This window comes from Loxodonta africana, chromosome 11 (genome assembly GCF_030014295.1).
Source record: "Loxodonta africana isolate mLoxAfr1 chromosome 11, mLoxAfr1.hap2, whole genome shotgun sequence".
Taxonomy (NCBI): Eukaryota; Metazoa; Chordata; class Mammalia; order Proboscidea; family Elephantidae; genus Loxodonta; species Loxodonta africana.
The window spans coordinates 89,571,177-89,597,736 of NC_087352.1; the positions used below are offsets into that span (position 1 = coordinate 89,571,177).

General features: G+C 43.4%; 1 protein-coding gene and 1 long non-coding RNA gene across 2 annotated transcripts in view; one reads left to right on the top strand and one right to left on the bottom strand.

Moving 5' to 3' along the window:
* LOC111749598 (uncharacterized) overlaps positions 1-26,560 on the top strand; it is a 98,723-nt gene that overhangs the window by 60,885 nt on the left and 11,278 nt on the right. The window contains exons 2-3 of the long non-coding RNA XR_010323484.1: positions 24,861-24,942; positions 25,200-25,283. This is a non-coding gene — a long non-coding RNA (uncharacterized LOC111749598). The remainder of the gene's footprint in view (positions 1-24,860; positions 24,943-25,199; positions 25,284-26,560) is intronic.
* Positions 1-26,560, bottom strand: part of COLEC12 (collectin subfamily member 12) — a 231,332-nt gene that overhangs the window by 2,563 nt on the left and 202,209 nt on the right. The window contains exons 6-9 of the mRNA XM_064294666.1: positions 16,975-17,463; positions 15,904-16,040; positions 13,945-14,054; positions 481-626 (exon numbers count right to left, since the gene is read on the bottom strand). Of these exons, the coding sequence (XP_064150736.1) occupies positions 481-626; positions 13,945-14,054; positions 15,904-16,040; positions 16,975-17,463 (882 nt within the window). The remainder of the gene's footprint in view (positions 1-480; positions 627-13,944; positions 14,055-15,903; positions 16,041-16,974; positions 17,464-26,560) is intronic.

Below are 26,560 nucleotides of genomic sequence, written 5' to 3' on the forward strand. Positions count from 1 at the left end.
TCAAAGAACAATGAACTGATAATATTATAAGAAATTGACCTGGGCCAGTTACTTTAACATTTGATTACCTCCTCTGTGCCAGGCACAGTTGTGCTTCACTTAAATTAACTCATTTAAGTCCTCCCAATACTCTGTAGAGAAACCCTGGTGCCATAGTGGTTACGTGTTACAACTGCTAACCAAAAGGTTGGCAGTTCAAATTCACCAGGTGCTCCTTGGAAACTCTATGGGGCAGTTCTACTCTGTCCTATAGGGTCGCCATGAGTCGGAATTGACTCGAAAGCAGTGGATTTGTTTGTTTGTTTAATACCCTATAAAAAGGATAAGATTATTATTCCCATGAGCCTATAAGTGGCTGAAGCAGGACTGAAACCCAGACAGCTGGCTGCAGGGCCTGCATTCAGAACTCTTACAGTTACCCCTCTCCCCCGAGATGGAACAGAGCTCTGGAGCTCCCTTTGATAGCACTCTACTCCTTACCTGTCTCCCTGACTCTTTCGCAAATGAAGTTATTGATGTCTTCACACTGGAAATCGTTCCACTGCCCAGCATAAATCAACCCAGCACAGTCTTCTCCTGGCCCATGACCATGGCCCCAGTTATCTGGCTGTCCAGCTTTCCAATTTCTTTTAACAAAACAGAAATGGAATGTTATTTGCACAGTAAAATGGAAGTTTTCTTTACTCAAGGGAGCAAAGAAATGTAAAAAACCAAATCTGAAGCACGTCATCTGCCCTAGAGTGAAAATGCATTGTTTATAAAAGCAGCATGTGCTCTTATTCAGAGTACGTAGCAGCTGTTTGGCAGAGGTGGGGATGTCTCCAGTCTACACACCCTGAAAGGTCCTGTCCAGGTCAGGGGGCCAGAAGTCTGGGGTGTAACACAGCATCTCCCTGCAGGCTTGTAATCTTTGCCACAGTGAAGTCAACCCATTGAGCTGCTTCATTACAATGTGATGGGAGTGGATCCTTCCTTAACAGTTACATGAATAACTTTTTTTTTTTAAAGTGGTAAAATATGTGACAAAATTTTGCCATCTTAACCATTTTTAAGTGTACAATTCAGTGACATTAATTACATTTACCATGCGGTACAACCATCACCACTATCCAGTTCCAAAAGTTTTTCATCACCCCAAACAGAAATTCAGTACCCCTTCAGCAATAACCCCCTATCCCCACTCCCCACCCCCTGGAAGCCACTCATAAGCTTTTGTCTCTAGGCATTTGCCTATCCTAGCTAATTCACGTAAGTGGGATCATAACGCTATTTGTCCTTTTGTGTGACTTATTTCACTCCACATGTTTTCAGGGTTCATCCATGTTATAGCATGTCAGAATTCCATTTCTCTTTATGGCTGAATAATACCCCATTGTATGCTTATGCCAAAATTTATCTGTTCATTTGTTGATGGACATTTGGGTTGTTTCCACCTTTTCTACCTTTTGGCTATTGAGTAGTGCTCCAATGGACATGGGTGTACAGGTGACTGATCCCCTCCTTCCACATCTCTTGGGTATACACCTAGGAGTGGAATTTCTGGGTCACAGGGTAAGTTCAAAATTTTGAGGAACTGTCCAACTGCTTTCCACATCAGCTACGCCATTTTCAATTCCCACCAGCAATGCATGAAGGTTCCACTTTCTCCACATCCGCGCCACTACTTGTTATTTTCCGTTTTTCCGTTAACAGCCATTCTAGTGGGTGTGAGGTGGTAGCTCATTGTGGCTTTGATTTGCATTTTCCTGATGACTAATGATATTAAGCATCTTCTCATGTGCTTATTGGCCATCTGTATATCTTTGGAGAAATGTCTATTCAAGTCCTTTACCCAGTTTTTAATTGGATTGTCTTTTTGTTGTGGAGTTGTAGGAGTTCTTTGTACTTTCTGGGTATTAAACCTTTATCAGATATGTGGTTTCCAAGTATTTTCTCCCATTTTGTAGGTTGCTTTTTCACTTTCTTGATATTGTTCTTTGCACAGAAATTTTTAATTTCAATGAAGTTCAGTTTATCTAGTTTGCCTTTTGTTGCTCATGCTTTTGGGGGTCATACCAAAGAATCCAGTGTTAAAAACAAGGCCTTGAAGTTTTACACCTATGTTTTCTTCTAAGAGTTTTATGGTTTTAGTTCTTACATCTAGGTCATTGATCCATTTGGAGATATTTTTTGTACATGGTGTGAGGTATGGGTTCAAGTTCATTCTTTTGCATGTGGAGATCCAGTTGTCTCAGCACCATTTATTAAAGAGACTATTGTTTCCTCATTGAATGGACTTAACACACTTGTCGAAAATTAATCGGCCATGGATGTATGGGTTTATTTTTGGAGTCTCCTAGTATTATTGTGGAACTGTCAATTTCTCTTTTCAGTGCCATTAGAGTTTGTTTTATGTATTCTGGAGCCCTGTCATTGGGTGCATACATGTTTATTATGGTTAAGTCTTCATGATGGATTGTCCCTTTAATCATTATATAGCACCCTTCTTTGTCTTTTATGCTGGATTTTGTTTTAAAGTCGTTTTATCTGATATTAGTATTGCCACTGCTGCTCTTTTTTGGTGCTTATTTGCTTGATATGTTTTTTACATCCTTTGATTTTTAATAAATTTAATTGTAGACCGCATATTGATGGATTTTATCCATTCTGTCACCCTGTGTCTCTTTATGGGTGTATTTACATTCAGTGTGATTACTGATGTGAGTTTATTGCTGTCATTCCGTAGTGCTTTTTTTTGTGGTGCTAACATTTTCTTTGTTCCTCTTACTCTCCTGTGCTGAGCTGCTTTTGTTTGTGGATTTCTTTTCTTATAGATTTTGTTTTTATTGAGACTTTGCTTTTCTTTTTTATTTTGATTAACTTTCTTTGTGGTTACCTTGAAATTAACCCTTACCTTCCTAGGTTTGAACCAGTCTATTATTACTTGCTATCATCTGGCCTTCCTCTCTATTAGGAAGTTGTATACCTACACCGTTTACTCCCTCTTTTATTGTTCTGATATTGTTGTCATTTATAGATTAATCTCTCTGGTTCCCTGTTGTAATTCTTTTTGTTTTGGATAGTCCTTGAGACTACATTGGTATCTGTCTGGTACTATCTTGTGTCCTAGATTCAGGCTGTGGTTTGATGTTGTTTGTTCTCAGGCCGAAGGACTCCCTTTAATAATTGTTGTAAGTTGGTTTGGTTTTTACATATTCCCTTAATTTCTGTTTATCTGGAAATGTCCTAATTTCACCATCATATTTGAATGAAAATTTTGCAGGATGTATTATTCTCTCGGTTGGCAGTTTTTTTCTTTCAAAGTTTTATATATGTCACCCCATTGCCTTCTTGCCTGCATGGTTTCTGCCGAATAATTGGAGTTTAGTCTTATTGTTTCTCCTCTGTATGTGACTTTTTGTTTTCCTCAAGCTGCTCTGTGGATTTTTTCTTTGTCTTTGGTTTTAGTGAGTGTGATTACGATATGCCTTGGTGATTTTCTTTTGGGGGTCTATCCTATATGGGGTTCGTTGAGCTTCTTGAATGGTCAGCTTTTCATCATTCATGATATTAGGGAAGTTTTCCGTCAGCAATTCTTCAATGATCCTCTGTGTGTTTTCCGTTTTCTCTCCCTGTTCTGGAACTCTGATCACTTGTAAATTTTTGCTTTTGATTGTATCCCACATCATTCTCAGGGTTTCCTCATTTTTCTTCTTTTTTCTGATTTTTCCTCAGAGTCGTATCCAAGTGTTTGTCTCTACTTTCACTGATCATGTCTTCCATCATTTCAAACCTGCTCCTCAGCCTTTCTATGACACTGTCCATTTCTGAAATCGTTTATATTTGGGTTTTTAATTGTTGTTTTTGTATGATTTCTAGTTGTGTATTTATCTTAGCATTTTGTTCCTGTACTAGTTTCCTGAATTCTATTTTTTGTCTTATTTTCCATGAATTTTTCTGCCATTTTCATAAATTTGTCTATTTTTTCCTCATTTTTGTCTTTTTGCTTCAACTCTTGGATAGTTCTGAATATTAGAGATGTGAATTCCCTGTGGTAGTTCTAGTGCCCTTTCTACTGGAAAGTCATCTGGTGTTTTATTTTGGACACCTACTGGAACAGTCCTGTCTTTTTTTTTTTTTAAATTTGTTTTGTTATCTGCTGTCTTTGGGACATTCAGTAGTTATTTTCATCATTTCTTGATTGTGGATTTCTTTGTTTTGTCCTGTTTTTTTGTTTTATTTGGTCATGTCTGAGCAGGCGGCTGTGTGTTCTTTGTTGTTTGTCTATAGTGGCAATACTTTTCATCTCCTTGTCCAATGGGTGGGACCGGTTGCTTAGCTATGATGCAGGAGAGTAGGTCCAATGGGCGCTCTGTCTCCTGCTGGGAACTTTGTGAAGCTGCTTTCCCATACTCCCTGTCCGCCGATCTGCAATTTGGGCAGGGCAAATCCAAACAGCATGGATGCTGCACTTCCTGGTTGGCTGTTCCACTGTACCCAGCCAGGAAGCTCAGAGGTAGGGCAGTGGGGAGAAGGCTAGGGGTGGAAAAGCATGTATCTCTGGTTACCAGGTTCTCTGTCTCCTGCTGGGAACTCCATGAAGCTGCTTTCCCATGCTCCCTGTCTGCCAATCCCTGACAGGAGTCCAAGATGGTGAATTCGTGCTGTGTTAGCTGATAAGGGACCTCCACATGTATCTCTCCTCACTCTCTGTCCTCTGTCAGTTTCTTATTCCATTCGGTGTTTGGTTGAGTTCTTTATCTCTTCAATTGACACTTCGGGTTCCAGGAATGACATTTGGCTCTGTTTTACTTAGTTTTTCGGGTCTTTGCTGTGGAGGGATGGCGTGGTGCTTCTGTCTGTGGGTTTATTTTTGGACTCTCAATTCTATTCCATTGGTCTAAATGTCTTATCTTTATACCAATACCACACTGTTTTGATTACTGTACCTTCATAATATGTTCTGAAATTAGGAAGTGTGAGGCCTCCTACTTTGTTCTTCAAGACTGCTTTGGCCATTCAGGGTCTTTGCAATTTTGTATGAATTTGAGAATGAGCCTTTCCATTTCTGTGAAAGAGGCTGTTGGGTAACTTTTTAATGTGCACTAGAATGCTCACTTCTGGGTATATATATATATAATATTCTTCTGACAATACAGAGGAATTCTTCTAAACTTTGATATCTTGCCTCTAATAAGTCAAAGTCATGCAGCAAAAGTGAGGAATCCTTGATAGACGTCTACAAGAACCCAAAATAAACAATTGGTTAGAGTTGTCTGGTTAGGTTGCAGATAGCTTGATTGCTTTAGAAAGAAATAGTAATTTAATCTTACTGAAATGACTCATAGATTTCACTGCCTTTTTTGGGAGAGAGATCATTAAAAACAAGTTTTCTTTAGGATGAGTTCACTTGGGGTTTGTTAACTTGGATGCTGCTGCTCAAAACAGCTCTTTGGCAGGGTTAGTAGCTCTAATTCTGTTTCCTGCAATAAATTAGCTGTGTTTTCAGACTGAATGCTTGAAAGCTAAGTCTTCCCTAAGAAGCAGGGTCTTGCACAGAAGCTTGTGGTAACTGCCAGAGGATAAGCTTGCCTCACATGGAGGGTTTGAAAGAATATCTGAAGGAGGTACTTCCCATAATGATGACTCACTACCCCATCAGCCATAGGATACCCTCGGGTCACCTGAGGATAGAGCCCATATTACCCCACATCTTTTGACAATAAGACCAGTAAAACCCAAGGGCACTGGGAAAGGATAGTTAAAGGTTACAGTTAAAGGGTGGGGGAAATGAGGCAGAATCGACTCCCCCATACCAAATGTATATTTTGGGATTTTTAAGAAATGAGAAGTGACTTAATTTAAATAAATCTAGTAATGAAAAGCTAATCTAGAGGAAACCATCAACCTGTGAGAATAATAATGGGAAGATACTTAGAAGGGAGAGTTAGAAATAGTCATTCACTCACTCAGCAGATATGCATGGAGCCCCTACTATGTGACAGAATTCTAAGTGAAGGCAACACAGCAGTGCAGACAACTGATGAAGCCTCTGCTCTTGCAGAACGCAACTAACAGACAATAAACAAATGGGTTCAAAGTGGGAGGCGGTCATAGTGATGCCAGAGTGAGATGAAGTTGGAAGGAAAAATAGTTACTAAAAATGAAAAGTTTAGGACTTGCCTACTTTCATGTATTTTTTTTTTTTTGTCTATTTCAGCTCACCTTGCCGGACTCCTCAAGAAATGCCAGGGATGCCTGAGCAGTTTGATCTTATCGATGTACATTTTGTTCACATCTACCAATAATTTGAGATTTTGATTTTGCTTACAGAATTTGAAAGCTATAGTCCCTGAATGTATAATGATGGGATATTTGATATTTCAAACTTCTCAGTTAAAAAAAAAAAACCAAAAAAAAAACTCATTGCCGTCGAGCTGATTCCAACTAATAGTGACCCCACAGGACTGAGCAGAACTGCCCCATATGGTTTCCAAGGAGCAGCTGGTGGATTTGAACTGCTGACCTTTTCGTTAGCAACTGAGCTCTTTACCACTATGCCACCAAGGTTTCCTCTCAGTTAACTGGGAGACTATAAATATGACTTCTGATAGGCGACCTGCTTAGTATTTTCCCCTTGCATTTCCTTGTCGTTTTAAGTTAAGTAGATAGAAGGAAGGCGAAGACTAGACAAAGAGATCAGTGATAAGAAAGAGATGATCTATATCATTATTTTCCATTAGTTTTTCTAGGTGCCTGGCATTCTTCACATAAAAGGTTTCTTTAGGGACTAAATGCAGAATGTAGCTCTGTGGCAGTGATGGAGGAAACAGAGGTCGGTGCAGGCGTCACGGGTATGGACAGCCTGAAGCCAAGGCTGCCGGGGCAATTGATCTTGTAGGCTGATTACCCAGAGTCTCACTGCATCTCTTTGGAATAGCTAATATCCCATGGAGTAACTTGTGGCAAAAGCCCTCAGTCTGCATGCTTATAATAAAACAGTACACATCAGATAAATATAAAATCCAATTTATTTTGGAGAAGAATTTCAGCTAAAATAGTGCCTTATCCTCATTCACAGGTAGATTATGGAAGGAAGAATGGCAGAAGCCTGGGCAGAAAACCCTGAATCCCATATAATAACACACATACCACGGATGTGATTGGGCATCAACACACGTGTGTACTTGGATGGCATACTCTAAGTACACCAGGAACCTGGAAACATTCCGACTTACTGTTCCAGGACGCTGGAAACATACAAGCACACTAGCTGGTGGGTGTGAACCTCCCCTAGGATTATGGGCTTATCCTAGTGGAAGCAAAAAACAAACTTCCCATCTTAGGAGTGGCTCCTTCCAACCTCACAGCTTAGTACTTTCTCCTTGACCACAAGGCTGACTGAAACCTCATGGCCAAGAAACTTCTGCTGGTGAGGCCCTAGCCTCAAAGCAGGAAAATCTTAGTAGCAAGAAACACTTCTTTGCTGTAGAATTTTCTCCCACTGTTCTGGTTTGTATTGTGGAAGATTCCTCTCTGGTGGCTTGAGCCAGTGCCACTCTGATAGCAACACAACACGTGAATCAGAGTGGGTTATTACTGAATTAGATGATGTCTAAGGCCCTCTTTCGGTCCCCGCCATTCTGATTCCATATGCTAAAAACACTATATGCAGCATTATAGAGCAGGGGACATGAACAGAAAGGCAATCCATAGTTTCCCTTTGTGATTTAAAGATGAAAGCAGTAACTCTTGACAGCATAAACACACACACACACACACACACAAAAACCCAAACCAGTTTCTGTGGAGTCAGTTCTGACTTATGGTGGCCCCATGTATGTCAGAGTAGAACTGTGCTCCATAGGGTTTTCAAAGACTGATGTTTTGGAAATAGATCACCAGGCCTTTCTTCCAAGGTGCCTCTAGGTAGATTTGAACTGCCAGTCTTTTGGTTAGCAACCGAGTGCTTAACTGTTTGTGCTACCCAGGTACTCCACTTGACAGCACACTCCCACCAAATGATGTCCTGTGTAGTGCAACCAGGAAGTAGACAGTAGGAACAGAGGAGATTCGAATGCGTTTTGGGAAGAACTAGCACATCTCTGGGGATCTAAAGTGGGGCAGCTGCAGGCAGGGTAGGCAGAAAGGCTACCTTAAAATCTGCCCTGAGCAAGTGGGCAGAATCTATGTTCTATTTTGTCTGATGCCCCCATGCCCCACAGGCAGCCTCTGTTAACAGTGACAACCTCTGCCTCGTGACACACCTTACATTTCTTCCATCAAGAATAGGAAGATCAGCTGTGACATACTCTTGGTTTCATTGCTTCTTCTATTTCTATTTGCTATTTCATTGTTTCCTGGTCTTTATCATTTCCTTCTTTGGGATTAATTTGCTCTTCTTTATCTACCCTCTTAAGGTGGACATGTAGATGACTGATTTTTGATCTTTTTTCTTTTCTAATAGGGTCGCTATGAGTTGGAATCGACTCGATGGCACTGGGTTTGGTTTTTTGTGTGGTTTAATACAAGCATATAAGCTATAAATGTGCCTTTTAGTACTGTTCTAGCTGCATTCCACAAATTTTATTATGTTGTTTTATCCTTCAAAACATTTTTGAATTTCCTTCATGATTTCTTCTTTGACCCATGGGTTATTTAGAAATGTGTTATTTAATTGCCAAATATTTGGGGACTTTTCCAGATATCTTTCTGTTATTGATTTCTAATTTCATTCTGTTGTGCTCAGAGAACATCCTCTACATAATTTCAACTCTTTTAAATTTATTGAGACTTGTTTTATGGTACAGCATGTAGTTTATCTTGGTAAATGTATCATATGCACTTGAAAAGAATGTAAATTTGTGCTCATTGGGTGAAATGTTCCAAAATCAATTAAGTCAAGTTAGTTGACAGTGTTAAATCTACTACATTCCTATTGATTTTTCTACTTGTTCTATTGGTTATTGAGAGTAAAATGTTGAAATCTCTAAGTATAATTGTGAATTTGGCCATTTCTTTTTTCTGTTCTATCAGTTTCTCTTTCATGTACTTGAAGCTGTACTATTTGTTGTACATGCATTTAGGATTGTGTGGCCTCTTGATGGTGATGTGGTCCTGGAAATCATACTTATTACATGAGGACAAGGACAACACTTCTCACTCTAGTCAAGATCCTCCAGGCCAGCATGAAGACTGGCCCACAGCAGACACTCAGCGATAATTTACCAAATGTTACCAAGGGGGCGAATAAAGCCAATCCACAAAGAGAGGACTGGTGCTGGCCCAGGAGGAAGTTTTTACAGGTCTGTGGTGAACTGAGAAACATCAGGACAGTGTGAGCGTGTGTATGTATGTATGTTGTGTGTGTAAGATGGCCAGCTGTCTTTCCTGAGAAAGAACTATTGGGGTTTTTTTAATTGGCAAGTGAAATCTTGGCAATCTGTGTCAGCCCCCCAGTTTTTCTTTTAAAATTGATTTTTCTGTGGATAAAAAATACCCAGGAGCTTTGTCAGGAACCTCACCCTGAGCTCATCGCAGATTATAACTCACGCCTGTCCTTTCCCCAACTGGCCTGTCCTGCTTCAGTGGAAAAACTGCTACAAGATTCTTTGGGTCAGGCATATGCTTCATTGTGGATAAACCTTAGTTCACGTCTTGGGTGCCCCTAAGACCCTTCCACGTCACTGCTGCCTTTTGTTTGCTTGTCCAAGCACTGTCTTTCTCAACCAGGTTTTAGCATAAAGAAGGAGACGGGACAAGAGTCAGGGGAGAGAACCTTTGATCCCTTATCTATATCTTTTTTATTAAACCCACTGCCATCGAGTCGATTCCAACTCATAGCGATCCTATAAGACAGAGTAGAACCGCCCCATAGAGTTTCCAAGGAGCGCCTAGAGGATTTTTTATTAGTAACCACAAAAACCATAAACATTTCAAAAGGGCTGTGTATTGGTGACAGAGGGTCAGAGGAAAGCCGTGAAACTTAATTCCTCTGTCACCTTCATGCAGCAAGGTATGAGGAGGGGCCAGTTCCAGAAACCACCACAGAGGCAGTGGGAAGAAAGTGGGTGGGCCAATGCCTGGAGGCCGCAGAGGAACAGAGGAGGAAGGCAAAGGTGAGTCTGAATAGGTGGGGAAGTTTTTGGGGAGATTTATACTGGTAGGGACCTCTGGGAGCCTGAAGTCCAGTCCCCGTTGCTTGGGTCTCTGCCCTAGGTCATGGCAGAGAATATTTTTCTTGTGTTTTTACAAACCTATTGTGAGACCCGTGTGTGGCCTCTCCATCAGTTCACTGTAAAACACGTAAGTGCTAGGTTGTAGTATTCTGCAGGCCTCTCAGTGGCACTTGCACTTGACTACTAAAGGTTGGTGGTTCGAACCCAAAGGCCTGGCAATCTGCTTCTGTAAGGATAACAGCCAAAAAAATCCTATGGAGCAGTTCTACTCTGTAGCACATGGGGTTGCCATGAGTCAGAATCGACCTAACAGCAACAGGTTTGGTTTTATTTTTTTGGTTTATTATCTTGCAGTTACTATTTATGATTGTGACAGTAATGGTGATAATAACAGGGATACTACCAACCAACTGACCTGTTGCCATCGAGTCGATTCTGACTCATAGCAACCCTACAGGACAGAGAAGAACCGCCCTGTAGAGTTTCCAAGGAGTGGCTGATGGATTCGAACTGTCAACCTTTTGGTTAGCAGCCAAGCTCCTAACCACAGTGCCACCAGGGCTCCAATAGGAATACTAAAAAGAAAAAAAACAAACCCAGTGCCGTCGAGTTGATTCCGATTCATAGCGACCCTATAGGACAGAGTAGAACTGCCCCATAGAGTTTCCAAGGAGTGCCTGGTGGATTCGAACTGCCAACTTTTTGGTTAGCATCTGTAGCACTTAACCACTACGCCGATAGGGTTTCCAATAGGAATACTAGGATGTGACATTTCTCAAGTGCCTCCCATGAGTCGGGCACTGTAGTAAATGCTTCATGTATATATTGTCTCATTTAATTTTCACAGCACTGAGGTAGGGACTTTGGTGATACCCATTTCGTTGGCGAGCGTGTGAAGATTTCGCGTGGTGAATAACTCCCACCAAGCCACACAGCTGTTCAGAGCTGGGTCAAGGGCTCAAACCCAAATCTCACTGGCCCTGGAACCTGTGCTCTCTCCATGTGCCTGCATTGGCTCTTTGTCTAGTTTGTGTCATGTTTATTACTATATGTCAAATTAAATTAGCCTTCAGTTATAAGTCCTCATAACATGTCTGCCTAATTTATTCTTGCTTTTAAAATTTGATCCTGGAGTTTTGGACATGATGTGTGTTCCTTTCTGTGGAAGACAAGATGCAGGGTTGGTACTGTGGTTGGGTGCACAAGCCACGGCTCTGGGGGGAGCTTGGAGGGAGTGGCTGTGTCTTCGGACTCTGTTCCAAATAAGGCGTCTTTTGATTCAGTCCTCCTCAGGGTCCCAGGTCTCAGGGTCCCACTGCTGGCATGCTCCTCTAAAATCATATCCCGTAATTCTTGCTGGAGCCCCGGGAAGAGGAAGAGAATTTCATCTTGGGAGAGCTGGCACAGACAACGATGTTCCGGCTCAATCCATCCCATATGGGCCAGCACAGTGTTTTCTTGGAGGAAGGCTTACGATTGGATTTCTCAGTGAGTCTAACCCAGACCTTGTTTGCATTTAAGAAAAGTGGAGCAGACTGCTTTTATTTGTTTATTTTTTAGCTGCCTTGCTTATAAAAAAGATCTTAACACTCTTGACTATGAAAGAAACAGATTCACCTTTTCTTTTGATAATCTCTGCTGGTCACCCCCACCTCTGACCCTCTGCTATTCCTATTTTAGAAGCTAACTCACAACTGTTCTCTGGAGGGACATCCCTGCCGTGCTGGGCCTCTCCTTGGGGTAGCTCAGGCAAATCCCCAAGGTGCCAGCTGGGTGCAGCCTCCTCTCCCAAGAAAAAGCACAGAGAGAACAGTACCCGTCAGATCAGCGGGCACGTACCCCCTTGCCTGTGGGGCAGTCTGAGCTCACCCGTGGAGCAGATCTAAAATATTCAAGTTTCCCATCAATGTTTGGCCATTGTTTTTTTTATGAGATGACCTTAATCAGGTTTTCACCTACATCCTCTAATCACGCTCTTCAAACTGAGGATGTGAATGTACACATTCGCCTGTTTGCCTACCCACGCGCACAGCGCACACATGCACACAGAAACCTGTCTAAAACCCCATCTGACCTCTCTATCATCTCTGGATCCCTACACCCAGCTCCTGGGCAGATACAGACCTATGCCTCCACATCATGAGACTGTCTTAGACCTGAAGTACCACGTTTTCTGTCCCAGGGCTGGGAACAGCACCTGAGAGTAAGCTGCTTGCCCTCTGCAGGTCTCTGGCCATGTTCAAAAAATTCTTTCCAAGGCCGCACTGCAGGGCCTGCTTCTCTATGTCCAGTACACTGAGGGCTATTCAGAAGTGGACTTGTATACATTCTGCTCAATTTGGGGCATTTTGGGGGCATATTTTTACATTCACCAGAGGCAAAGCAGGAATAGGAAGAAGTGAAATTCAAATTGGTACAGTCTAGTCATCTTGAGACCCTGAGGTAATATTATGGATTGAATTAAGTCCTCCAAAAAGATATGTTGAAGCCCCAGCCCTTGTACCTTATTTGGAAACAGAGTCTTTCTTTGAGGGTGTTATCAGTGAAGTTAATGAGGTTACACTGGTGAAGGTTAGGTCCTCATCCCTTCTGAGTGGTGTCTTTTAAAAGAGGAGAACAGACAGAGACACATGGAGGAAGACAGACAGATGCTGTGTGAAGATGTGTCTGCAACCTAAGAAATGCCTGGGGCCACTAGAAGCTGGAAGAGACGAGGAAGACTCTTCCCCTCCAGCCTTCAGAGAGAGCAGGGCCCTGCTGACGTGGTGATCTGGACGTCGAGGCTCCAGAACTGTGAGACAATAAATTTCTGTTCTTTAAAGCCACCCACTCTGGAGCATTTACAGCAGCCTCAGGAGACAGACGGGATTAGGGAAGAGGCTCATGGAGACTCTGTGCCCCTGTGATCCATGATACCAATTATTTCCATTCTTCATTGTTGCTTTTCTAGAACTCGGTCCCATCTGATTTCCAGGACTTATTAACACATTCAGGAGATGGTTATCTCAATGCAGCTTTGTTTGTGGTCCACTCAGACATCCAGTTTGTAGAAGGGTCATAAACCTGTAGCTCGAAATCATACCCTGGCCAGAAGCTGAGCAGGAACTGGGGCATTGGCTGTACCATCCTGAAGGAAACTCCCAGGGATTCTCAGAAACACTGCAGGGGTAAACTCTGCCTGTGCCTGAGGCTGTCAGGGCCCTGTTATCCTTCATACCCATTGCCACTGAGTCGATTTCAACTTATAGTGACCCTAAAAGACAGAGTAGATCTGCCCCACAGTGTTTCCAAGGAGCAGCTGGTGGATTTGAACTGCTAACCTTTTGCTTAGCAGCCAAGCTCTTAACCACTGTGCCACCAGGGCTGGTTAAGGGCCGGAGTTGCTCTTTGGAAATCCTATGGGGCAGTTCTACTCTGTCCTATAGGGTGGCTATGAGTCAGAATCAACTCGACAGCAATGAATTATCCTTCATAGTAGCTTTTAAAGAAAATGCCTTGGCCAGAAGTACCCTACTGTGTATTTTTAGGAATCTCTTATTCTTTTCTTTGAAATGAAAAAATTTCATTCCACAAAAACAAAACCAAAAACCTACTTTATGGCATATGATACTCAACTGTGATTTCCCTACACAGAACTCAAAACTATGTACTGGTACTCGCAAGCCTCAGTGTGAGAGCGGTGCCTAGGACATTAGGTCATTAAGGAAGACACTGTAGGGTGTCGGCGAGAGGTGCAAAGTAAGCAGCGTGTCCCCCAGTGCAAGCAGTGCACGACCCCAGTGCTTACTTATACTCTGGAGACGTCCCGTCTAGCCACTTCCAGTCATTTTCATGCTCTGAGTCCGTGAGGCCAATCCAGTGGCTATCTTTCCCCACTATCTGCTTTTTTATCCATTGCTGAAAAATAAATTAGTGAAGGTACATTATTATTACGGGGAACAGATGTCCCAAGAACCTTTTTTTTTTTTTTTTTTAACATTTGGGAAAAAGGACAATTTAAGAGATAACATTCGTTAGAACATGGACACCATTCCTGCTGTCCTCTTTCTCACTGCTCTTGTTTTGCACTGTTTTGGGGGCTCTGGCGCTTTCTCCTCTTAAATTTATAAGTGATGTTGAAGTGGTGCTCTTCCTCCTCTAAATCCCCTAGACAGCTCAATGAATTCCACTGGGCTTCATTTCCAAGTCACCACGCATCCCTCCTGTGTTAATAGTAATTACCATGTCACTATGGAGCTTTTGGGGAGCCCTGGTGGCGCAGTGGCTAAGAGCCTGGCTCCTAATCAAAAGGGCGTCAGTTTGAATCTCCCAGCTGCTCCTTAGAAACCCTATGGGGCAGTTCTACTCTGTCCTATAGAGTTACCATGAGTCAGAATTGACTCAATGGCAATGGGTTTTTTTTTTTTTTTTGGTTTTATGGAGCTCTTACTCTGTGCCGGGTACTATACCAAGTGTGTTGCATGTATTGTGCCTTTCGATCCTCATGACAATCTAGATAACAAAAATAATAGGTGGTACAAATGGTTAAAGGGAAGGTTGGAGGTTTGAGTCTACCCAGAGGTGCCTTGAAGAAACACCTGGCAATGTCTGAAAAACCAGCCACTGAAAACCCTATAGTTCTACTCTGTCAGTTCTACATATGTTAGTTCTACTCTGACATATGTACCATGAGTCGGAGTTGACTCAATGATAGCAACTAGTTTTTTAACAAAGATAGTTTAAGTGGTTGAGTTGGGATTGGACCCAAGTCTGAATATTCTACAGCCAGGTGCCTGACCACTGTCCTCTGTGTGTTCATTCCTGGTCAGTTACTGTGGGAAACATCTTGTTTCCAGGGCTTTATCTCCTGGAAATCCTTAAAGAAGAAGACGGCCACTGGGAGATTGTGGCACTCAAGAAGGAGCACTGGCATTGTTACTAAATGGACTTCAGTTTCAGCTCTGCATTTGCTTATTGTGCCATGAGTTAATCACTTAAATTTTGCTGGGCCTCTGTTTTCTTATCTGTAAAATGGGGATAATAATATCTGTGTTCTAGAGTTGTTGAGAGGTTTAAATGAGAAAACCCCTCACAGAGTGCCTGGTACATAACCAGTTGTCATTGCATTGATTCTGACTCATAGCAACCCCACGTGTGTCAGGGTAGAGCTTCTCCAGAGGGTTGTCAATGGTTGATTTTTTGGAAACAGATCATCAGTCCTTTCTTCCCCAGTGCCTCTGGGAGGTCTCAAACCTCCAACCTTTTGGTTAGCAGCCAAGCGTGTTAGCCATTTGCACCACCCATGGGCAGTGCCTAGTGAGTGGTCACTGTCATTATCATGGGTGGGCTCTGCCCCTACAGCCTTCTCTGCTCTTTCTGACCCTGCTGGGGCCACATGTCTGGTCCCTTGCATCCCACCCCACCCCTGTGGTGTCACGCCTCTTGCTTTGCTCTCTGCAGGTACCTGGTACTTACCTATAGGCTTCTTTTCTGTGCGCCTGCTCTCCCAGCAGCCACTGGGAGGAGCCATGCATCTCCAGGCTCGATGAGCAGTATGTTTCAGGTGGAAGCATGAGGACATAATTTCCATGCCATGCATGCCCCTAGTCACTGGATATCCCCCAAATCTCCATAATGGACCCTTCTGGGAATGTTTCTGTGAACACGAAGTCTTGATGTCTTTGAGTCCCCAGTAATCACGCGATTTCCAGATGTAAACTATCCTTAAATTATAGTTTTCCACAAACAAAGTATGCCGCAAACATACCTGTTCCTCTCTCGTGTTTATGTAGACGAGATGCGAAGACTTGTCTTCACAAAAAAGTTTGGCATCATCAAAAATTTCTTTCTCAACCGAAAAGTAGTAGCATTTGTCTGTGAAGTTCTTCCAGTGAGGAAGGCAACCTAGTGATACAAAGATTTAAAGCACTGATTAAAAATATGCCCAAAGCACCATGGCTTTCTTCAGATATGGCTAAAAGCAATGGCCCTGCTTTACTCACAGGCAGACAGCAGCCCCTGCGTCTGTGTGTGCAGCCTGTGGCTGAAGTCCACTGCCTGCTAGGAGCAGAGACCAGCACAGAGAAATGAAGTGCAGAGCACACAGTAGTTAAAACCACAAAATCTGGAAAATATCTGTGACTGGGTCTTTGTTCCCCTGCATCTGGATTAGTCTTTACAATGACAGAAATAACAGAAACAACAACAAAGACAACAGAAAGCGGGGCAGACACAGATGTTCAGTGTCATCTGGAATCATATGGAACCCATAAACAACGAGATGTGAGAGCCTAGACCCAAAAGTGTGCTCCAGGGGCAGCAGAGAGAAGCTGGGTCCTATGGAAGGGGACAGGTGGAATCGAGCTTGGGTCAAAGGAGAGAATAATAGGCTTGGTCGCTAAAAAAATGTGGAGAGTTTTGCCAAAAGTTTACTTATCAAAGGCATTGAGACACACTAATGCCTTCTCAAAAAGAAATCAGATCTGGGTGTCAGTAACAGGGGTTCACCAGGGAGCAGTCCCTCCCCAGGTTTGAGTGCATAAAAGGGACAGGAGGGTCAGCCTCAGGCTGCCATGAAGGAAATGTTTGGGACAAGGTAGTCTTCTGAGGGCCTAAGTGGCTAGACAAATGTGTGCTGGAGAACCTGATGGTGATTAGACAAAGCATCACATGCGCCTGGGTGAGGCCGCAGGCCAGGGCCTGGGAAAGCAGCAGGGTCTGCGTGCCTGCCCTGCCCCAGGTTTTCGCTGCCAAGTAAGTGGAGCCACAGAGGGTGTGCATGTGGGGGGCGCATGCTGTGGGCCTTGCCCACCCAGCGTGAGGGGGAGCTCAGACTTACCATTGGCTTCTGGTGCCGAGGTTGGCTCGTTCTGCAGGGCCAGGGGCACGGCTGCACCTGCTGGGCCTGGAGGGCCAGGGGGACCTTTAGGGCCGGGCAGACCAGGCACCCCCGGCAAGCCTGGCAGTCCTCTGGGTCCAGGCACCCCAGGCTCCCCCACGGTGCCCTGCAGGCCCTGGAAACCAGGAGGGCCCTGGGGGCCAGGGAGTCCGTCCTTGCCTGGTGGGCCTGGGGGGCCTGGATCCCCACTGGGGCCCTGGGGGCCGGGCTTCCCGGGGGACCCGCGGGACCCTTTGGGGCCCTGTGAGCCCTTGGAGCCTTTCCCGCCGCGCTCTCCAGGGGGGCCGGCAGGTCCGACTGGGCCTCTCTCGCCAGCTGGGCCTGGCGGACCAGGCTCCCCCTTCTCTCCTTTCTGTCCTTTGTTGCCAGTTGGGCCAGGGGGTCCCTGGGATCCTCTGTCACCTTTGGGACCCCTGGGGCCAGGAGGACCTAAAATGGGAAGAAATGTAAATGACATAAATATGACGTCCACTGTGAGTGACACTGTCTGATGAGTTTATCTTATAAAATCTCCAATTAAAAAAAATCTGGACGTACAAAATATAGACACTAAGGATTGATTATTGTTTTACCATACTGTTGCTGTAATGAGCTTGTCCCTCCAGCTTCAAGCATTCAGAACGTATCTCAGTGATGCACAGCTTTTTACATCCCATTGGCATTTCGCGGGAGAGACATCTGCATGTTAACACTGGCAGTGCCGCCCATCCTCAACATCCACATGACTTCCACCGTCCACTTGGGGCTCCCTGGCTCTGAGTCATCTGGGCCACCTTGTTACCATCACAAAGGCTGTGCAAGTTGGGATCAGGATTCCCTCTGCTTATTTCCTCTTCATTAATTTGACCACTATTAAGTAACAACCTCTTATAGGACAAGCACCATGTAAGGAGTTGTGGGGTACAGAGCTAAACTAGGATAAAAAATACGATCAGGTATTGACAGGCACTAGTCTGTCAACTCCTCCCTCTCTGTTGCATCACATCTTGCATTCCTGCCCCCCACCAGTGCTGCGGGGACACTGCTGTCCTGAGGGCTGAGCCCCTATCTCCAGGAATCAGCTCAGAGGGACTGGAGGCGCTTGTGGGAAAGCTAGGTAGGGCCTAGTGCCCATAGTAAACGGGTGTGCAAACTTTCTGGTTTGTTAGTCTAATAATAAAAAAAGGGAAGGTGGGCTAGAGAAAAAAATTAGGTAGACTATCTAACTTATTGTCAGGGAAGAAAAAAAAAAAAAAAACACTATACCCTTTTTCTGCCTAAGCCTCAAGGATGTGGTAAAATGAGTTCCTTTATGTGGCCTTTTGTCTTGGTTCTTTGAAAAAAACAGCTTCAGAGATTTTTTTTCCCCTAGCCTGAGGTTACCTTTGCCCTAGTTTTTTACCACAAAGGGTTTGTTACTTTTGTCCAGGTTGACTGACATTTCCTGGGCAAGCTGTAAACAACTTGATGGTTTCACACTTTTTGTCTGGCCCTGGGCTGTAGCCTGCGCTCTGATTGGTCTATTTTATGCCCCTTGCAGGGACAGATCAATATACCTATGCAACTGAAGTGACTATAGCCTACCAGGAGCCCTGGTGATGCAATGGTTAAGCCCTGCTAACCAAAAGGTTAGTGGTTTGAACCTGCCAGCTTCTGTGGGAGAAAGATGGGGCAGTGTGCTTCTGTAGAGATGTACAGCCTTGGAAACCCTGTGGGGCAGTTCTGCTCTGTCCTGTAGGGTCACTATGAGTTGGAACTGACTTGACAGCAATAGGTATGTATGTATAACCTTCTACAGAGAGGGGACTGGTCAGTTCGTGGCCCTGGTGGGAGGGGCGTGCCTTGAAATTGACCCGGAGTTTGCTTATATATGCAGCCAACCCCACAGGGGTTTGAAGACAGAAAGAAGGAAGAAAGAAGCAGAAGGGAGAAAAGACAAAAGAGGCAAGAAGAGAGAAGCAGAGAGAGAGGAGGTGAGCAGTTTCCTAAAAGAGCTGTAACACAGGACAAGGGCTATAACACTGAAGACAACGAGAGGCCTGGAAGGGGCCCTGCAGCAGAGTTGGTGGTGACAGCAGAACCCTGCTGTTAGGAATGCAGCTAAAAAAGCTGAACAAAATTGCTACATTGACTATGAGCTGGGTCAGTTATCAATGGAGAGGCCTGCACGGCTGAGAGGGTCATGCACGGCCAAGAGGAGCCTGAGAGAAGGCCTGTGCTGAGGGGGCTGAGAGACAAAGGATGGGTAGGCATCCACCCTACTTATTTTTTTTTTAATCCCTGCTACACCTGGCCCCTTTGGACAAGACTGTGAAGCAACCCTTCCCACCTCTGTAGAGGGATCTCCACCATATAAGCCTACTCTCCATGGCCCCAAATCTAGCCCATCCAGGTCTGTTCTCTCTTGGCAGGAATCTGGACTCTGGACTTAGCTCACTGATACTGGCAGGACCCTCTACTGAGCTGGAAGAGATTTTATGCTAATGGTTAAACCAAACCAGTTGCCTTCATTAGACTCTGACTCATGGCAACCCCATGTGGGTCAAAATAGAGCTGTGCTCCACAGGGTTTTCAATGGCTGATGTTTTTGGAAGTAGATTTCCAAGCCTTTCTTCTGAGGAGCCTCGGGTAGACTCAAACCTCCAACCTTTTGGTTAGCAGCTGAGCACGTTAACCATTTGCACCACCCAGGGAGTCCATGCTAAGAGTTAGGACTAGCTTAATGTGTTCCTTTCAGGGTTACCTACTTCATAAATTGGAGACATGGGAGACTTTGGGATGAAGCACTCTCTTCCTGAACCCATCTCATTTGCTGCCATCCACCAGCTCCTGTTGGCTCCTCCTAACTTCAGCTCTCCTGGGCTCTGCTAGTCAGACAGTCCATTTGTCTGGGACGTCCTACCTGCACCTCCAACCTCGCACGTCTACAGCTGAACTGACCATCTCTTTCTGTTTATGCCCTTATCCCAGATCATCACTGTCGTCCCTTCCCTTCCATGACTACAGTCACCAAGTGTGGGGTCCCCTCTTCCTCCTTCTTCCCTCTTAATTGATCTTCCTACGGATCCCTCGCCATTCATTCCTCTCTGCATCTTTCCACATTTGTCTTCCTTAAGCACAGCTCTGATCTCCACTTGCTCAAGAATATTCAGCACCTACTTAATCACTAGAAAAAAAAAAAACTTAATCAGTCTGGAATCAAGACTCTTACTGACCTGGCCTCAAGCATAGATTCCATCCTCCTCTGCCTTATCCATCTGTAACTTTCTATTCAACCACTGGGTAGTTTTCCCATGGCATCCTAGATGGAGGCTTTTCCTCCTTCTCTCATTCTTTAGTCGTTGTTTGTCTGTTCCATTGAGGATCCTTCCCTATCCAGCACTTAGTGGTATCTGACACATATTCATTATTCAGTAAATGTTTACCAAATAAATGTGTATCCCTGTTACAAAGGCCCAGTGCTCTAATGCTAACATTTTGGGCCTTCGTAGAGATCAAAAGGGAGAGATTTGGGGGCACGGTGACCTGCCTGGTGCCTGTCACATTATGTCAAGAGGCACCTCTCCAGTCAATCTCCATTATCAGGTTGACCCTGGATGCTGCTATGGAACAAGTATGGAGAGCTCTGTTTCTCCTTACTCTACTGACACTTAAGAATTGACCCAGTGTGTCTACTTGTCCACAATCTGAGTTTTTTTCTATTTAGACTGGGGAGGGTCATTAAATAGCCTAGGCCATTTAGTAAAGACAGGGAAGGTGACTTTTCACTGCCGGATTGATCTCTTTAAAAAAAAAAATTTGGTTCCTTTGTGTAATTGAGAAATAGTGTTCTAGAGATCAGTAGTGGATAAGGTGGCACAATGGATGTAGCATTATGGAAGGTTCTAGAGAAACAGTGACAATAGGTTGCAACAAAACATACTCTAGTTTATTTGGAATAACAGCTAAAAATAATAATAAAAGTAACTTTTCTTTTCAACTATTTGTTTCATTTGTGTTCTATGTGTAACCTTAAGAAATCCAAATAATGGTCTGTTGAGGAAGTCAAGTGCTTTACAAATTTTTTATCTTTATTCTCTTTATGAATTTTGCCAGTAATTACTCAAATCTGAGGTTGGTGCTATACTTGCAAGTTATGGGAAATGAGTTGTCCTGTGGCATGAAACAGTACCATAGTTTTACACAAAAAACATGTGCCTTCTACGTTTGTTTGCCAGCTGAGCCCTCCCCCTGTGAGATATTTTCGTAAGTGCTGCTACACCAAAAAAAATTTTTTTAATATGTTGCTGTAAAAAAAATCAGCATAGTGTGCTTATGAAAATACCTCATGGGGGGAGGACATGGTTAGCAAACAAACAAAGGCACGTGTTATTTGCATTAAAATAAGGTTAACCGTTCGGGGCTTATCTCCCTGGTTGGACAGATGGAAGTGGTAGGGAATTATAGTTCTTCTATATCACCTTTCTCTGATTTCTGACAGAATTCCAAAGATACACAACACTCCCTCTTACGACATGAATCCAGCATCTCTTTTCCTGGGGTGACAGCTTTTCACTAATCTTAGTTTATGGTGTTCAGCTATTTCCCACTGAACTGAAAGTGGTCCTTGAATTCCCCAACCCAATCCACCCATAAGTCATGGTTTCTTTTAAAGAATGGTATCACAATGTGGATCCCACAGTCAGTACAAGATACCAGCTGATGCTAATTTCCAGATCTTGTGAAGGAAGAGGGTAGATATTGGGAGATGGTCCAAGGTTTTGCCTTTAATAAAGGTCTAAATTCTCACTTGCAATTGATTTCCAAGCTAGATTAGTATAAAAATGGAATTTTCCATTTGAAGCACTAAATCCATTACAAATAGGATATTTGTCTTTCTCTAAATAATTTTTAATATTCATGGCTGTGGATAAACTCCTGGCAGAAAACATGTCTCCGTGTCTTCACCTGCAGCTGCCTCAGCCTGCTGAAACCCATCACAGAACTACAGAAGGAAGCTGCACTCTCTTCCTTCTGATGCCAGCTTAAGTGAAAATGTATTTTATATGTCTTATAGTGAGGGGATACATACAATGTGCTTTGCTCATTAACATGGGGCTAGAAATTTATTATATTTTTTTCTTTTTAAAATCACTAAGAAAAAATGGGGGCCGTGGTGGCACAGTGGTTAAGAGCTCAGGCTGCTAAGCAAAAGATCAGCAGTTTGAATCCACCAGCCATGCCTTAGAAACCCCATGAGGTAGTTCTACTCTGTCCTATTGGATCGCTATGAGTTTGAATCCATTTGATGGCAACAGGTAAGAAAAAATGGCTAAAACCACTTTAAAAGTCAGCACTGGATCCTCATAAGGAGATTATTAACGCCCAGGGTATATTTTCCTCTAGGACCTGGGATGCTGATATCGCTTAGTAACATCTGGATCATCTCAGGCATTTAGGTCTTACTTGAATCTTTTATTGGGCAGTTGTGGAAGTGAAAATATAATGAAATAAAATATAAGCCACATTTAGTGCCTTAAAGGCAAAACAATGAAATAAACGACGTGAGAGTATTTACGAGCATGTGCGGTAACAGCTTGAATTCAGAGTGGAGAAAACAGTACCACTCCATGAGGAGGCACATGTGAAGTCCCATAGAGAACTCCAAAGTGACTGGAGATTTGATTTCAAACTGGCTGAAATTTTAACGAAACGTCAAGGCCAAGTGGGCAGTTTCCTGACTCAGGATTCTGAATGCTAGGATACCCTCACCAGCTCCAGAAATGCCTGAATATTGACCAGTAACAGAACTCTGAGTGGCTCTGTGTTTGCATTGCCAGCAAAGACACCTCCCCATGTCTCCAGACTCCAGAGCTTTGGGACTTTGAAACATTGAATCCTCTAAAGAAGCTGTTCAAAGAGGGCAGAAGACTTTAAACCACTGTGTTGCTCTGGCAACCAAGCTGCCGGCATCGAGAGGTGCCAGCCCTGCTGTGTCCTAAGCCTGAGATAAGATTTCAAATTTGTTTTCCAGCAAAACTGCTGGTGCTAAACAGAAAGTTCAGAAACCACTTTAACTCTTCTTGTTATTCATGTGATTATTTTTTTAAAAAAAAGTTTATTGTGGCAAAATATCTATAAACAAAAATTTAGCCATTTTAACCATTTTTAAGTGCGCAATTCAGTGACATTACATTCACCATGGTGTATAACCATCACCACTATTCATTTTCAAGTTTTTCATCACCCCAAATGAAAACTCAGTATCCCTTAAGTAATAACTCCCCAGTTTCTCCTCCCCTAAGCCCCTGGTAACCACGAATCTACTTTGTCTCTATGTATTTGCCTATCTAGATATTTCATATAAGCGGGACCATACAATACTTGTACCTCTGTGTGTGACTTACTTCACTCAGAACTTATGTCACTCAAGGTTCATCAATGTCATAGCATGTATCAGGACTTCTTTATGGGTGAATAATATTCCACTGTATGGGTATATTACAATTGATTTATCCATTCATCTGTTGATAGACACTTGAGTCGTTTCTACCTTTTGGCTATGGTAAATAATGCTGCAATGGACATTGGTGTACAAGTATCCGTTTGCATCCCTGCTTTCAATTCTTTCGGGTTTATACCCAGGAGTAGAATTAATCATTTGATTTTGACCCCAAGTTTTAGGTTGTCAGGTTTCTGGAAGGCCATGGAAGTGCCTATCTGATTGTCCACAGAGAAGTGTATATTTAAACCACCTGTTTCTCAACATCTGGCTATGGGCTGGATAATTCTAATGCTGGCTCTCAAGGACCCTGAGACATGCAGTCTTGTTTGGAGGAGTGAATCGGGGCGGGAGGGTGGGGTCTACAATGGGAAGAACCGAGGTCTCTTGCTTGATCTACTTTGCTTAGTGTCTTAGTTATCTAGTGCTGCTGTAACAGAAATTCCACAAATGGATGGCTTCAACAGAAGTTTATTCCTCTCACAGTCTAGTAGTTTAGAAGTCCAAATTCAGGGTGTCAGCTCCAGGGGAAAGCTTTCTCTTTTGGTTCTAGAGGAAGGTCCTTGTCATCAATCTTCCCCTGGACTAGGAGCTTCTTGGTACAGGGACCCAGGGTCCAAAGGACAAGCTCTGCTCCTGACAGTACTTTCTTGGTGGTATGAAGACCCCCTGTCTCTTTGCTCACTTCTTTTATATCTCAAAAGAGATTGACTCAAAACACAACCTAATCTTGCAGACTGAGTCCTGCCTCATTAACATAATTGCCTCTAATCCTGCCTCATTAACATCATACAGGTAGGATTTACAACACAGGAAAATCACATCAGATGACAAAATGGTGTATAGTCACACAATATTGGGAATCATGGCCTAGCCAAGTTGATACGTATTTTTGGGGAACACAGTTCAATTCATAACACTTGGTTGCCTGTCGTTTCAGCCTTCCTACTCACCTCTCAAGGTCCAGCTCAAAGTCAATCACTTATTGAACTTTGACTGCTCTCCTGAAAACAAACTCTGTCATCTCGACCTCTCCAAAAATGTTATCTGTTCCTCCTAAACCATCATTAAGGCATGAGGGTGATGTGGCGGAAGCCTGGGCTTAGGAACCAGACAGACCTAAGTTTAACACTTGTCTGCCACTTACTAGCTGTTTGATATTGGATAAATTACTTGGGCTCTCTGTGCCTCTGTTTTCTCCCCCGTAAATGGGGGCTCCTAATAACTTCCACCTTAAGGAAAAGTAGCAATGAAAATAGACAGTTTACACAAGTGCCTAGCAGTGTGGCTGGTACATAAACCAAAAAACATCCAAACCTGTAGCCACTGAGTTGATTCTGACTCCTGGTGACCCCATGTGTTACAGAATAGCACTGCTCCATGGGATTTTCATGGCTGTAATCTTTACTGAAGCAGATCGCCAGGCCTGTCTTCTGTGATGCCACTGGGTAAGTCTGAACTGTCAACCTTTCAATTAGTAGCCAAGCACAAACCTTATGTACTACCCAAGGACCTGACTGGCATAAAGCACTCAATAAATGTTGACTGAAAAAATGAGCCGGGGGCAGCACTTGAATCTGATTCATCTCCAGGGCTGGGCACCCTAAAAATATCAGTAAGGACTTTTGGACCCAAATCTGCCCTAACTCCACTGTATAATTTTATTCTTTGTGCACATGAAGTTCTGTGTTGTTTTTCCCTGCAGCGTAATGGCTGGAACTACAGCAAGGAACTCTGTGACAGGAACAGAACTTACTCACATTTGGACATTAATATTGGCTAACCCCAGGTGAGGTGCTTCATTAAATGTTCTATTACATTATCTCACTGAGTCATCAAGAAGCCCTGGTGGTGCGGTGGTTAAGTGCTTAGCTGCAAACCAAAATGTCAGCAGTCGAACCCATCAGCTACTCCAAGGGAGAAAGATGTGGCAGTCTGTTTCCATAGAGATTACAGCCTTAGAAACCCTATGGGGCAGTTCTACCCTATCCTATAGGGTCACTGTGTCAGAATCAACTCAGTGGCAACCGGTTTTTTTTTTTTTTTTTTTAAATTGAGTCCTCGAAACTTTAAAAGTAGCCACAGATGAGGAAACTGAGGCACGGAGCGGATGAGGAACTTGGTATTTGTACTCAGGTTTGTGCGATTCCATGGCTTTAGTTCTTACTCCCTTATGCTTCTCTCTGAAAAGCAGATGAAGTAAAACCTCTGGCTGTACTAAGGAAAAAAAAAAAAGCAGGGCTTATTCTCTCATCAGCTTGAGGAGAAATAGCAGCAGGCTGTAAGGCGAACTTCCCACTCAAGGGTGTGTGCTATGAGATATGAAGTCCTCCAGGTACATAATTAGGATAAAAATCTTTATGTTATTTGTAACCAGAAATATAAGGCTTTGTTAATAAGGTTTTGGTTTATGGGTATAGAGATAGCTGCTGCAAAAGTCCTCCATGTACATAATTAGGATAAAAATCTTTATGTTATTTGTAACCAGAAATATAAGGCTTTGTTAATAAGGTTTTGGTTTATAGGTATAGAGATAGCTGCTGCAAGGATCCAACACATTACTTAATATTCGTTTCCATGATCATCTAGGTTCTGGGAAGCTTCAGCTTTCACTTCTTAATGAGGCAACTGTCTTATGTGGCTCAACTGTACTGTTGGCATTAGAGTTCATTAAGTGAGAGAAAATAAGAATTTCCTGGAAACTGGGGGAGTATTTTGAACTTGTAGAGACAAGCCCAACATAAGCCAACTGTAATGCAATTCTGCTCCATCCTGCTCTATCCCACCTTTTCCCCACCCCCAGGATGAGATCTGTATATATAGAAAGAGGAAAGCTACTTTTCACTTCCAAAAAGAGGAAAGAGATCAAGAAATATGGCAGGGAACACTTGCACTCAGAAATGGAGTTCCCTCCCCTCAGCCTTCTGTTCTCTCAGAATGCCCTGTGGTATTCACAGTCTGGGAGTCCCTGGGTAGCACAAATGGTTGAGTTCTTGACTACTCGCCGAACGGTTGGCTGTTCAAACCCACCTACAGGGGCCTCGGCAGACGGCCCTGGCGACCTGC